Raw genomic sequence first — 14,497 nt, 5'->3', positions numbered from 1 at the left:
AACAAGCATATCTATCACCAAGACTTGTGTGCTGCTGCTGCTCCGAAGAGCCATGTGCACCAAGTGTATGCCAGCTTGGTGTTGCTGGCCAGATGGCTTAATGGTAATGAATAAAATTTTAATGTGTGCCTTGACCTACTTAGTCGAATCGCTTAAACAGCTAGTGACCTAACTCACAATGTGTACCTGAGCCAGGAAAGCCAGGAGATTAATTAACTAGTGACTTATACTAGCTATGTGTGGATTTATTTAATCTAATGACCTAAGTTAGCGATGTGTGCCAGCCAGATTTGGCTATGGCTTACCTTGTTAAATACGTACTTCTATGTGTCATGGACAAAAGCAGACCTTACTGTAGTGAGAATCACCCTGGCACCAACTGAAATGAACTGGGCCTCACACAAGACACCAAAGTATGTGGTCATTTTTAATCACACTTCACATAAGGTGTATGTGTTTGTGATTATTTATATCAGACGGCAGGTTATGCAATCAAAGGAACATTAGATAATCATAAATCACTAATGCCAAGGTCTCTGGAAAAAGGTTTAGTAGTGATATTTACGTTCTTCTTGATCAGTTGATGAGTTTGGTGACGCCGACGTCTTCCACTGGGGCTCATGGCCACTTTACGGTGGGGAAGGAGCTGGATTCCGTTTCAAAAGGCACGAAAGGGCTGAGGAATGCTGATATCCTGGAAGCACTGAGAGGGTTCTTGCAATCTGGAACACGTAGATATACAGCCCTCATGTCAGTGCAAGATTCATCATCTGGAACGAAGACGTTGAACTATAGAGATCAAGGTAGAATTCTTTAAAAGCATTATTAATATCAATAGCCGAGCTAAATATTTCACCACCAGCAGATTTCACTGAGGAAATGGTAGAAAAAGACTCTCTCTGTTTTATATATCTAGCCAAAAGTTTTCCTGCTTTGTCCCCTGACTCAAAGTATGACTGTCTTGCCCTGAATAACCAAAACTCTACTTTCCATCACAAAATAGTATTATATCTATATTTCAATCGGGTCAATTCTCTGAGGCCATCAGATGACATATGGCGCTTCAGCTCTGCCTCGGCACTTTTAATATTTCCTTCCAACTCCACAAGTTCTTGTGCTTTGGATTTTTTGATGAATGAGGCATACTGTATTATCCGACCCCTAAGAACCGCCTTAAGTGCCTCCCAAGCCACGCCCACAGAGGATACTAAGGACCAGTTGGTCTCCATATAAACATTGATTTCAGTCTTTAACGTTTGTTGGAAATCAGGATTTTGCAAAAGGGACACATTAAGGCGCCAACTATATGATTTATTTTTCTCTGTATATGGCAACACCTCTAAACTCACCAGGGCATGATCTGAGACTAAGATATTTACAATTGAGCAATCCACAACAGATGAAATGAGGGATTTGGATATCAAATATATATATATATATATATATATATATATATATATATATATATATATATATTCTAGAATAAATCTTATGGACTGATGAAAAAAATGTATAGTCCCAACCAGATGTGTTCAAAAGTCTCCAAATATCTATAAGACCAAGATTTTTACACATCCTGTGAAGCATCAATGTTGCTCTAGGGGGCTTACACACTTTTGCTTCACTGTGATCAAGGACTGAGTCCATCAAAAGATTAAAGTCTTCTCCCAATATTATATCATGAGGGGTGCCAGCGGTTTGCAACATCTCTTCAAGATCTATAAAAAAGCCCTGATCATCAGCGTTAGGTGCATAAATATTAGCCAAAATCAACCTTTGCCCTTGAATTTCAGCTAAAACAATAATGACTCTTCCTAATTTATCTTTAGTCTGTTTGAGACATTTGAATTGTAGATGTTTATTTACCAATATAATGACTCCCCTGCTCTTACTCGAGACAGCACTAAAAAAAAAGACATGTCCACCCCGTATCTTCCCAATTTTTTCAGCTTCCTGCAGGGAAAGATGTGTTTCTTGAAGAAACACTATATCATATTTCTTACGTTTAAGAAAAGTAATAACCTTCCTTCTTTTTATGGGGTGCCCCAACCCATTTACATTCCATGTGGAGAGAGATAGTACACTTATATTAACATTTGACATTTTGATATAGTAGAAATAAATAAATTGTGTGTCAAAAACAAAATTATACAAACCACATTCCTCATTAGTGAAACAATCAAACCCCGAACTTCCCCCCGAACAAAACAAACAGAAAAAAGAGAAACGTGCGAATTAACCCCGCGCACGAAAGCGCCATCCGGCGACAATCCCTCTAAGCTCAAAAGGTCCATAAATGCCCTCGAGCCCCCACGACAACTCTGCCATCGGATTGCTCAATTTTGCCTCAAATTTGTGAGGCAAAATTACATAACAGAAATTACTTTGTAAAATAAACTCCAGCAAATAGGAAGAATGAACACAAAGGACGTGTAGATTAATTCACAGAACTGTCTCAAAGGTGTGATCTTCCACAAAACAAATTCCAGCTGTTATAAAACCGTTCAGATTCCTCGGAATTCCAATGTCTCACAACGTAAAAATTATCATGGCCCTCTAGTGTTCATTAATGGCATTACCATGTTTAATTAGTAGGAATTTACATTTTTATATGCTGGAAAAACTACAATACATTTTTGCTCATTTCTTTTTAGTTTGATTAAGTTTTGAAGTTCATGAAAAAGTATTGTACTTTAGTTTCACTAGTTTTTGTTTTTATTTCAGTTAATGAAAGATTAGTTTTAATTAAAGATAATAACACTGTGAAGAATAAATGGGACACCACCTTAAATTTGGGTCAAAATTAAGTGTTTTAGGAGGTAGAATGATTTTGCAACCCACAAAATATAATATTGAAATTAATATAATACATTTTTAATGTGTATTTTACTGTATTTCTATACACAAAATTAAAATATGAACATATTGTAATTCATATTAGATTTATTTACACTAATAAATATAAGACTTTGTGGGTATCTAACTAGGTTTTGAGAGTTAAAAAAAGAAGTTTGTGACATTGTTATTACCATACACACTTCTGACTTTTTGAAAGAATTGTTTTGTAGTTTATAGTAGTGAATATGTGAAGAGTGTTGGATGTGTGTTTCAGGCAGAAGAACAGAGTGGCTTGTCTGTTTGAATTGCCATGTAGCAGGTTTTATAAGCCATTTGCTACAGCAGTGTATAATAAGCTTGTAAATAAGGTATGGTTTGGATGCCTGTTACAAAATCCTGCAGTTTTATGATAAGGGGCACGGCTATTCTCACATACAAGTCTCAAGGTAAATTTATTTTAATGTTTGTAAAAAATAATCTGTCACCTCATTTCGAAAATGTGATTTTTTGATAGCTTGACTTTTCATAACTGCCTGTGTCTCACTTTCTTTTCTAATCTGTTTTATTCAGATTTCCAGAAACCAGACTATTAGCTTAATCAGTTAATGGCAATCGGGGTAACACGTTTACATGACACATACATATTTGGAATATGACCAAATTCTGTAAGACTTTACAGTAAGGTTCTATTTGTTAACATAAACTAACAGTGAACAATATATTTTTACAGCCTTTATTAATCTTTATTAATATTAATTTATAAAGATACAATTGTTATTTGTAAGTTCAAGTTAGTTCATAGTGCATTAACTAATGTTAACAAACTTTTAACTTTAAAAATAATATATGTTCAAAGTAGCATTAATCAACTTCAATTAGTGCTGAAAAAGTATAGTTCATTGTAAGTTCATGTTGTTCTGATATTAATCGAAATTTTGTCCTGCATTTTGTTTCCTCTTTCATCAAGAATTTACATTCTTCTGTGAGAATCCCATAATGCCCAAGCACAGACTGCACTTTAAGCCAAGGGCTGGATGAAGTTCTAGCACAATAGTATAATAGATTATGGCAAATTTAAAGAGAATGCAACTGAGTGATTTATAACTGAGGGTACTAAATTGTTTCTATAGTAATCAAGTCATATACTAATGTGTGTGTATGGAGCTGCAAACTACATACAGGCTTTTATACCAGTTATTATTTGCTTCACAAAATGTGTCTTTGCACTGTCGACATATTATGTCAACACATTTTTCAATATGTCAATCATTTTGTACAATAGGTAGAACTACAATGTCATGCCATATTTCCCAATGTGCTTATCAGCTTGTGTTTTATCTAATCAGCTAATCTGCTAATTAAAATATTCCCTTTTATAGCAGGTCACTAGTACCCCCTTCATTTCAGTGAGAACAACATAATGATGCTAAAGCCATCGTTGAAAAATACAGTAATAAAATATTCAATTTATGCATAAAGAAAGCTTTCATGATTACTAAAAATTGAACAACTACGTTCTAAGATGGTCACAAAGTACAGTTTATTACATGATTTTAGTGGTGTTTATTTTTATTATTTGATAAAATAATGTTTAATTCAGCAGAAGAATTTTGATAGTAATACCATGGTTTTGAATGATTGCTATATTAATGTGCCATGATATTTACATGGTACTTCAAAGTATACTATGGACCTACTCAATACAATGTCCATAAAAACATGATTTTACCAAGTTACATTTGTTTAAGTAGTGGGTTAATTTGACAGACAAGTTAAGTGTTCAGTTCTTATGTTTTTTTGTTTTTTTTTCAAACGTTTTCCACAATTGGTAATAAACACAATGTGTTTTTTATTATTATTATTTACATGGCTTTTTAAAAAAATTTGAGGTCACTGGATCTTTGATCAGAATGCCATTGTAAATCTCAGTTATTGCATAAGTACAGTAAAATGAAGAACAAGTGTGTGTGAAGCTCAGCATTCATCTATTTTTCCTCCTCGTCACCCTCACTGCTGCTGAAGGAGGCACCTTTGGGTGGTGGTGAGCGGAAGCGCAGGAGGGGCCAGTGGGAGTCAGGTGATGTAGAGCGCCCTCTGGTGGGGCTGGAGCTCGGAGACGTACATGGAGACTGGTAGGGGGACAGAGCCTGGAGAACACGCCCACTTCGCTCCTGAATCATGTGCTGCAGCACACAAAAAAGAAGAGTGCTCTCAAGATCTACAACTATTAAAGGGACCACCATCATTACGTCTTCATCTTCTAAGCCTGAATTTATGATTAATGCCTCAGTGTCTTGTTATTGCCTATGTGTCACTTACCCAGGCTTTATCTGGACCGAAAAGCTCCAGGAAGTTTCCGATGAACTCGCGAGATTTCTCCTCCCATTTGAGGATGAGGTCATGGCTCTTCTCCTCAACACGATGCACTAAATGTTTGGACTTCTCCTCCACCGTCCTCACTGTCTCCTTCATTCTATCCACTTGCTCCTGCAGACGATATTTCTTCTCCTGTCAATGCAAAGCAGTTAGGAAAGGTCACCTAAAAATGAAATTCTGAAAATTCTATCATCATTTGCTCTCCCTCTCATCGTTTCAAACCCTTAGGATTTTCTTTCTTTGGTGGAGCACAAAATGAGATATTGTGCTGAATGGCCAAGCTGCTCTTTTGCATACAATGAAAGTGAATTGAAATTAGGCTGTCAAGGTAAAAAAAAAAAAAAAAAAAAGCACAATAAAAATAGCCCCTACGACTTGTGCATTATATCAGACACTATTTAGCTCAGGATAGAGTACTTGTATTAAAATGGATGGGAGAAATTGGAACACCCAATATGGCGGAAGTTGAAAAGAAAATCCCGCTTAAATGGTAAAGTAGCCAATCACCTTTTAGAGACAGGCATCCCCTGTCAGTCAACTTGAGAAGGCACATACACATTAGGTGAACCAGCCTGAAAAATAGTGTGATCATTGCTAATTAAACAATATTATGATACCATTGTTGTCAGATTTTACTGCTGATTTGAAATATGTTGTTAGATCATAATCTTGACCAACTGTTTTGGAGATTTCGGTCTTTCCCCATTCAAGTAGATAATAGCTGTAATTTTATGCAGCTTGTATAGAAAATAGCTGCCAGGGACTGTTCCAAAGATGGGCGCAAAGATGGAAGTCTTTAAAAGCCATATGACAGCTTTGTGTGAGGAACAGACTGAAATTTAAGTCTGAAAATCTGAAAATCCCCTCAACCAGCTATCCAATCTCATTCAAACTTGAGCACATTCAAACCTGATGCATCATAATCAGTCACGAGACATGCAAGACCCTACATTTGATGGCAATGACCGAAAAATTACATTTCAGTAACTGTACTTTTCATCTTTTTCTAAGGCCCAGAATTTTTCTCCCCAATTTGGAATGCCCAATTCCCAATGCGCTCTAAGTCCTCGTGGTGGTGTGGTGACTCGCCTCAATCCAGGTGGCAGAGGACGAATCTCAGTTGTCGTAAATCCACGCATTTTATCACGTGACTTATTGAGCGCATTACCACGGAGATGTAGCGCATGTGGAGGCCCACACCATTCTCCACGGCATCCATACCCAACTCACCACACATCCCACCGAGAGCAAGAACCACACATTATAGCGACCACGAGGCGGTTACCCCATGTGACTCTACCCACCCTAGCAACCGGGCCAATTTGATTGCTTAGGAGACCTGGCTGGAGTCACTCAGCATGCCCTGGATTCGAACTTGCGACTCCAGGGTGGTAGTCAGCGTTAATACTCGCTGACCTACCCAGGCCCCTCAAGGCCCAGGATTTTGTTTTCTCACATTTCAATACAGTTATGTTGATGAAATTGCTATGTGAAGCAAGAGTGGAACTTTCTTACTTTGATGAAGCCAACGTTCAGTTCCTGTGCTGTGTAACCTCTCTGCAGGTTGCGTCTGACGTAGACATCATAGTCTCGAACAATGCGTGTGATGAGGTCAGAGGTAGAGATCCCTTCCATTCTTTGAATGGCCACAAACATTCCTTACAAACATAATTTACATTTACATTTATGCATTTGGCAGACGCTTTTATCCAAAGCAACTTACAGTGCACTAATTAAAGAGACAATCCTCCTGGAGCAACCTCGACTTAAGTACCTTGCTCAAGGACACAATGGTGGTGGCTGATGGTGGCTGTGGGGATCAAATGGCAATCTTCTGCTTACCAGTTCTGTGCTTTAGCCCACAATGCCACCACCACTCCACAAGCAATTATGCACGCAAACAAACACACATTAATAAATGAGTCCTTGCAGACTACAATTCCATAATAGCACAGCTTGGTTGCTATAAAGTTGCTATAAAGTTTTAACCTGCTTCTTTGATGTGTTTGTAGACATCTTCTGATCCAGCAGAGGTATATGGGATATCATCATGAGCCACAAAGTCAATCTGAATAGGCATAGCATAAATAGCATGAAAAAAACAAAAACATGATAGATATGATAGAGTACAGGGTCATACAAAATGCCAAGTGAATTTATACATGAATGCATAGTAGAGAGTTTACCCTGTGTTTCTTAAGAAATTCAGGACTGAGGGACCATGGAGCATCACGAACAACCTCATTTACATAGCGGCAGTGTATAAGGGCTTCATAACGCTCATCCTCTGTCATCACTGTGTAGCCTTTATACTTGTGCGTCAGGGAATCACTGCATACTATGAGATATACGCAAAAGATCACCCCAAAATTAAAATCATTTACTCACCCTCATGTTGTTTTTTCTTCTGTGGAACCCAAAGAAAGATGTTAGGTGGAATGTTAGTCTCAGTCACCATTCACTTTCATTGTATGGAAAAAATTTGCAATGAAAGTGAATGGTGACTGAGGCTAACACTTTGCCTGCATCTCCATTTGTGTTCCATGCATGAAGGAAATACGGGGTTGGAACAACATGAGGATGAGTAAATGATGACAGAATCAGAATTTACATTTTTGGGTGAACATGTATGTTGTGATTTCTGAAAACTGGGTAAGAGGTAATGCATGTGCTGTTGTGACTTACCACCAACAATCAGTTGTGTGTTTGGGAACAAATTCTTGGCCTGCATCAGAGCCCGGGCATGACCGGAGTGGAAGAGGTCAAAGATTCCATCAGCATACACACGTACAGGCCGATGGGCTACACAAAAAATAAAGAGGATATAATTATGAGAATTATGAATATGCATTTTCCAAATCAATTTCTAACTCTTATCCATGGTCCTGTACAAATACACATCCATATATCTACACTTCACAGTTGTTCTCACCTGGAGTGCCACGGCGAGCCTGGGCTAAAGTCACTTTGTCGTGTGGGGTGTCAGAGGCACTGCCTGATTCTTTAGCAAAGATGGCTGGTTCCCTCAGAGCCTGACAGGGAAACATTGGTTGTTGTGAAACATTTGAATGAAATTTGTGCCAGTAAAGCCACTTACCAGCTACAAACTAAAAGATTGGGTTAGATTGAACTGAGTATCTCAATTTCCTTAAAGGTATAGTTTATCCAAACATTTTAAATTAAAATTCTGTCGTCGATTACTCACCCTCAGGTTGTTCAAAACCCATATTTCTTTCTTCCATGGAACACAAAAGGAGATTTAAGACTGAACGCTTGAAACTGACAGCCTCAGTCAACATTTACTTTTGTTGTATGGGGAAAAAAAGCAGCGTCAACATTCTTCAGAATTTCTCCTCTTGTGTTCCACAGAACAAACAAAGTCATACAGGTTTGGAATAACATGAGTGAGTAAATGATAACAATTTTCATTTTCAGTTGAACTATCCTTTTAAAGAAAACCTGCTTTGATTGAACCTTTGTTGATGGTACACATACCTTTTGAGAAATGTTTTTTCACATTTTGTATTCATTGGGTTTGGGCCTATTCTGTACCTCCCTTGAAATGTTAAATTTAATGTTTACTCATTTATCTTTTCCTATCTGAAGTATGATAAGAGATGCTGACCATAAGCGCTTGTACATACACAGGTGTTCAATAAACGTGCATGAATAAGTATGTGCATGAACTCCAAATTATCTGTAATGTTGTCATTCCCCTTTGAACCATCAGCTGTTCAGGAGGGAAACCTCTGCAGGGCCACTCTCGAAAATATATGGACAGCAATAATCATACAACACCACTATTTGGAGGACACAAACTTTGAATATCAGCTGTGAGTTGTGTTTAAACTGATACTTTCTATGACAGCTGGCTTGGAATCTGAACCATGCACTCAGATAACAAACTTTGTGAGTTATGTAAGAGTAATGGCAATGATGGATAGCCATGTGCTACTCTTTTGGAATTTACATAACTTCCATCAAATGGATCTTTATCAATCTAGGTTCACTTTTAAAGCCTTCGTGGGTGAATAAACAACTGAACATCATATTGACGCAAACCTTTGGCAAGTAGTGCTTAATAAACAAGTATATTTTTAAAACTTAAACAACAATATGCAATTTCTTTATATAAAATGGAATTAGATATATTGCACTTAGTTCAGTAAGGCAGCTGCCTCTAAACATGTCTTAATGGTTAAAAGATATTTTGAAGAGTGCAGAAACAGGTTTAAATAGGTGTTGTCAAGTTATGAAAAGTGTATCTTCATATGTTATTAAAACTAACCTTAACAGGTGGCCGCTTGCATTGCTGCTGTTGCTGTCCTTGAACCCCTCCTCGACCAGCGTTTCTGTTGGCATGGGATCCATTCCGTCTCCTGTTCACCATGGTAGAAATCTCAGTTTATTCAACCAGGCTTTCAGCTTTGCACTGTCTCAGCTCCCCAGATGTGTGAAGTCTTTGCGTTTACTTCTATATAGATAACTGGTCACTATGACCGTTGTCCCGAGGCAAATGAGCAAAGGTTAGTTTTCATGTGACTTAAATATTTTATTGTGGATTCAATCAAATAATATTTTAATATGATTAAACTACAGTATTTGTAAATGTAATATTGTCTTTACTCATATGTATTTTATATCATTCTTTTTTGTCCTTGTGTATCTTTGTTCACTGGAAGCATCGCAACAAGTTCGACACAAGAGGCAGACCGATACATAGATTCTACCAATTAATCAGTGCCGATAATTGCTTTTAGGACTATCGGTTATCTGCAAAAATCTATGGGGGTAGATTTAATCTGGTAAATGTAGGCTATAAAAAGCTTAATTTGGTATACTTACAATTAGAGTACTGTTACTGAGCCGAGTCTTGTTCATTCCGCTGGTCCAGAATTCGGCGCACTGAGTATGAATTTAGGTGGAATACATTTTTTTAACTAACACGCAGATTTCCTGTGTGGTCACGTTGCTTAGCTAACTTGTTTGGTCCCATATTTTTACTTACTTTCATATTTATAGACTTTGGCATACCTAGACTTTGTTTTGAGGAGAATGTTCTTCTTATCTTGTTTCACTGATGGTTTATTCAGCCAACGTATCACAATTAGATTCCTCTTCAATAAAATGAACCCTTCATGGCCAAGATAAAATGTTGGTGTTTAACATAAAATAATTTCCCATAAGCTGATGTCTTTGTCTGTCTAAATGAAGTTCACATACATGTGTGATTAACACATGTAAAAATTATTCAGTATCTAACTGAGGTTCTTAGACAACAACTGTTTGAAAACACACAATGTACACAATTTTACACAGAACAGTGGGGAAGCTAGTACCATAATTACAGAGAATTAAGTGCGACCTCAACTGAATAGATTTCTTATTGGTAAACCTCATTGCCTTCCATTCCTTTAGGCAAGCCTGTCAATGTTTCTTGACAGGAAATATGAAAAGTATGAAAAGACTATGAGGATGAATGATAAAACAGTGTATGATGATTGTCATTTGTGTCTTTCTTTAGTCTAATTTTGGAAAATTGTCTTTTAATAGTAATTCGTAAGAGAATATTTCACTTTGGTGAATGATGTGAGCTAGTTATTTACTTGTATAAAAAGGAATCTTACTCCACCAACCAGATGCAAGGTTGATGCTTCGTACATATACATACTCTCTATATACGCATAGGCTTGAGGGCCAATCACACATAAATGAACCAGTGATTCGATAGAAGAACGTACAAACATATCTAGACCAACAAGAGGAACGACAAACAGAATCAATTATTTTGACCACACATTTGATAATATTATGATATGTCAACTAAAAATTTTTCCAACTGTAAATAGGTATCGTGGGTAATTTTGAGAAAACACACACAAAGGGTTAAAATGGGAATAAGGTACTGGGAATAAATGAAATAGATATATAATTATAACAAGTTTGGTAAAATTCGAAAATGTTTGAGACAAATGAAAATGAAAAGATCAAAGGAGGTGTTGCTATCTGTAACGATCGAGAAAAATGCGGTGTTGCATTTTGAATACAATGTTAAGGGCAACAAGAAAAGAACAAATGTATAAAACGATTATTTTTCGACAAATGGTATGAACTATGTATTGTTTGGTTCTGCTTTCAAATATAAGAATAATATGTTTTAAACTTTAAAGAGCCCATAACCATGTTTATTCAGCATAATTTCAAGATGGACACCCTTTCCCTCTTGAGTCATGTAAACAATATTATACAGCCATTATCAAGGAGACTGCACTATATCAATTTGCCTTTTCATAAGATATTGTGGTGATGGGGGCGTGGCCGATCGACGTCTGTGGAGAGCGAGGCCGGGAGAGGAAGAACTGTAAAGATTGACACCTGTGGGAAATCACTTCTAACAGCTGTTTTGTGTTGCAGTGAGAGCTGGAGAGGGATAAATGGGCAGTCCAAACCGCCGAAGGGGAGAGAGAAGCACGCAGCCGTATTCATGTGTGCATTCATTTATGCTATGCTGAAAAGCAAACCGTGTTGGTCTACTGAAAAGTATTAAAAATAATGATTTACGTTGGATTGTTTGCCCGGCTCCTGATTTCTCCTTTGCAAGAAAGCCAGAGAATTGTCACAGACACCCTTTCCCTCTCGAGTTATATAAACAATATTATACAGGCATTATCAAGGAGACAGCACTATATCAATTTGCCTTTTCATATGATATTATGGTGATGGGGGCGTGGCCGAGCGACGTCTGAGGAGAGCGAGGCCGGGAGAGGGAGAGCGGTAAGGATTGACACCTGTGGAGAATTATCTCTAACAGCTGTTTTGCGTTGTAGTGAGAGCTGGAGAGGGATAAAAGGGCAGTCCAGACCACCGGACATGAGAGAGAGAGAGATGTACAACAGTGTTTTGAGTGTGCTTTTAATATGCTGAAAAGCTAACCTTTTTGTGTGAGACTGAAAAGTGTTAAAATAAAGAAACTTGCGTGGACAGTTTACCCGGCCCCCGCTTCCTCCATCAGAATAACAAGGGATCTTTCACAGATAAATAGGGTTAAAGAATTAAACTTAAAACCATGGCCCCTAACCACATCCTCCACAGTTTTAGCAATAAATGCACTGAGTTAATATGCATTATTAATAAAAATGTATTCTCTTTCTTATATGCTGAAATTAGAACTTTCCTGACCCTTGACTTATAATATATATATATATATATATATATATATATATATATATATATATATATATATATAAATCCACAGTTTTAGCACCATTTGTGGACTTTTCGGACGGTCCTTTACCCACCATAGGCACATTTTCCAACTTATATCAATGTTAAATAAGCGATCTGAAACGATTTCACAGTGACACCATCTGACCAGCTTAAATACGGGACAAATCACGTCCTGTATTGATTGGATACAGGATGCATAATTTTATCTTTAAATACGGGACGATCCCGTATTTTACGGGACGGGTGGCAACCCTACCGGGCAGCACTAAACCAGCAAGGTTATAAGATAACTTGTTTTAGTTCAGTGCCAGCACAATTTTAAAGCCTTGAAAGGGTGCAAGCCTACTACAATGAATCTTTCGATGACTTACAAAGAATCTGTCAAGGAGAGATTTGCAAATCTCTCCTTGATAGTATGCTAGAATCTTCTTGAAGGCTTCAAGCCATATGTTGCTGCATTATTGCATCAGAATTTTTGAATAAGAAGCCTTTATTTTTGGTCACACATTATATATACATTTTTGCATATATACAGTGAAATTTATTTGTTTTCACATATCCAGAGTGCAGGGTCAGCAATGATATGGCACCCCTGGAGCAGATAGGGTCATGGACCTTGCTCAAGGGCCCAACAGTGGTATCTTGGCAGTGCTGGGGCTTGAACCCCAACCTTCTAGTCAGTAACCTAAAGCCTTAACCACTGAGCCAGCGCTGAATAGTCTTGACCCAGAGGGTGTAAAAAAAAACTAAAAGTAGACTAGACAGAAAAACAGTACACTAATATTCACAGTAGCGCCATCTTTGATTTTTTAACGGGAATGGAAACGTGTGAGGGATCTCTTCATTAGCACATACGGTAAAGCTGTATAAAGCTCCTATATCACATCTGATTTTCCACAACTCATGTTGTCTGGAGTTTTTCTAATTAAAGTTTTTTTGAAAGATATTTTTTTCAACGTTTTGCCCTCGGAACGATCCAAAAACACTTGAATTGCAGTGTTTATTTCCCACAGCCTCGTTGTCATGCCAAATCCATGTTTAATTTAAAAAGCTATACTGACCAGCAGAGGCCAGTATAACATTTTAAATTAAACATGGACTTGGCATCTCACCTCTTGGCGTCTCCCTCTTCAAAATGTGACATTTCTCTCATAATAATCTACCTATCATCTAAATTATGTGTTATCTGCTGGACTGTATAAATCTGGCACAGAACAGTTACAGTATAGACACATTTACCCTGTAGAGATCACTAACCGAGCTCCCAATGGCACCTGCTGCTCTCAATATGACAACTTCAAGACTGAAAAATCGCATTTTTAACTAATTTTGCTTTCTTGATCCTGTATTGTATTGTAAAGACATTCATTTAATTGACTGCTTTGTGAATCTTTCCCCACAAATTCCATGCAGGCGAACCTGATATTGTGTTGTAAGCCTGCAAGCACTGGTATTTACTTTGAGACATTACCTTCAAATATTAAGCATGACACTTTTAATTTGATATGGGGAGATGGAGTGAGATACATAAAAGGAAGGAACTATTTTAGCCTTACTGATAGATACCTCTCCAATGGGTGTCCAAAATTTTACAGTAGTCTTTGTATGAACAATGGCCTGTGGTATTTGTAGGCTAATATACACCTGGTTTTAGGATCCCTGCTGAAAAGACCAGCTTTGCTGCTCATCAATTAATGTTATTTTTTGGGTGCCTTTGCATGCATGGGATGCTGGTGTGCTGGCTGGTTAGGGTTGCACCAGCTGTGCGTAAGGTCTTACGTAAGTTGGGGCATAAAGTTCACACTAAGGGCTTAGTAACTACTAGTTAGTTTGTAACTTAATCAGTGCTTAATTTGGTTGCACCACCTGTTCTTAAGGCAAGACGCTAGTAGGTCATAAGCTCTCCGTAAAGTAATGTGTAGTCGCATAAAATGATGTTTACCTTTATTGATCCAATAAACATCCTTCAAATTTGACACAGAAGTGTTAAAAAGCCATGCATTTTACTTTTATCTTGTTACGGTTGATGTTCAAACCTTGTTTGCTCACTTAACTG

General features: G+C 37.5%; 1 protein-coding gene and 1 long non-coding RNA gene across 2 annotated transcripts; one reads left to right on the top strand and one right to left on the bottom strand.

Annotated features, from left to right (window-relative positions):
- Positions 1-4,366: 4,366 nt before the first annotated feature.
- Positions 4,367-9,646, bottom strand: LOC127430395 (choline-phosphate cytidylyltransferase B-like). Its single transcript, XM_051680119.1, has 8 exons — positions 9,503-9,646; positions 8,147-8,246; positions 7,900-8,016; positions 7,401-7,552; positions 7,204-7,282; positions 6,730-6,872; positions 5,158-5,346; positions 4,367-5,021 (listed from the first exon to the last, which is right to left on the bottom strand). Exons 1-8 carry the CDS (start codon positions 9,602-9,604, stop codon positions 4,824-4,826), a joined length of 1,080 nt encoding a protein of 359 aa, XP_051536079.1. The 5' UTR covers positions 9,605-9,646; the 3' UTR covers positions 4,367-4,823.
- On the top strand, positions 8,942-11,771 carry LOC127430402 (uncharacterized). Its single transcript, XR_007895443.1, has 3 exons — positions 8,942-9,047; positions 9,511-9,740; positions 11,629-11,771. It is a non-coding gene; the product is annotated as an uncharacterized LOC127430402 (long non-coding RNA).
- Positions 11,772-14,497: the final 2,726 nt, after the last annotated feature.

This window comes from Myxocyprinus asiaticus, chromosome 40, assembly GCF_019703515.2.
Source record: "Myxocyprinus asiaticus isolate MX2 ecotype Aquarium Trade chromosome 40, UBuf_Myxa_2, whole genome shotgun sequence".
NCBI classification, from domain to species: Eukaryota; Metazoa; Chordata; class Actinopteri; order Cypriniformes; family Catostomidae; genus Myxocyprinus; species Myxocyprinus asiaticus.
Note: the sequence above shows the minus strand (reverse complement) of the source record. Positions and strands in the feature narration are given on the sequence as shown.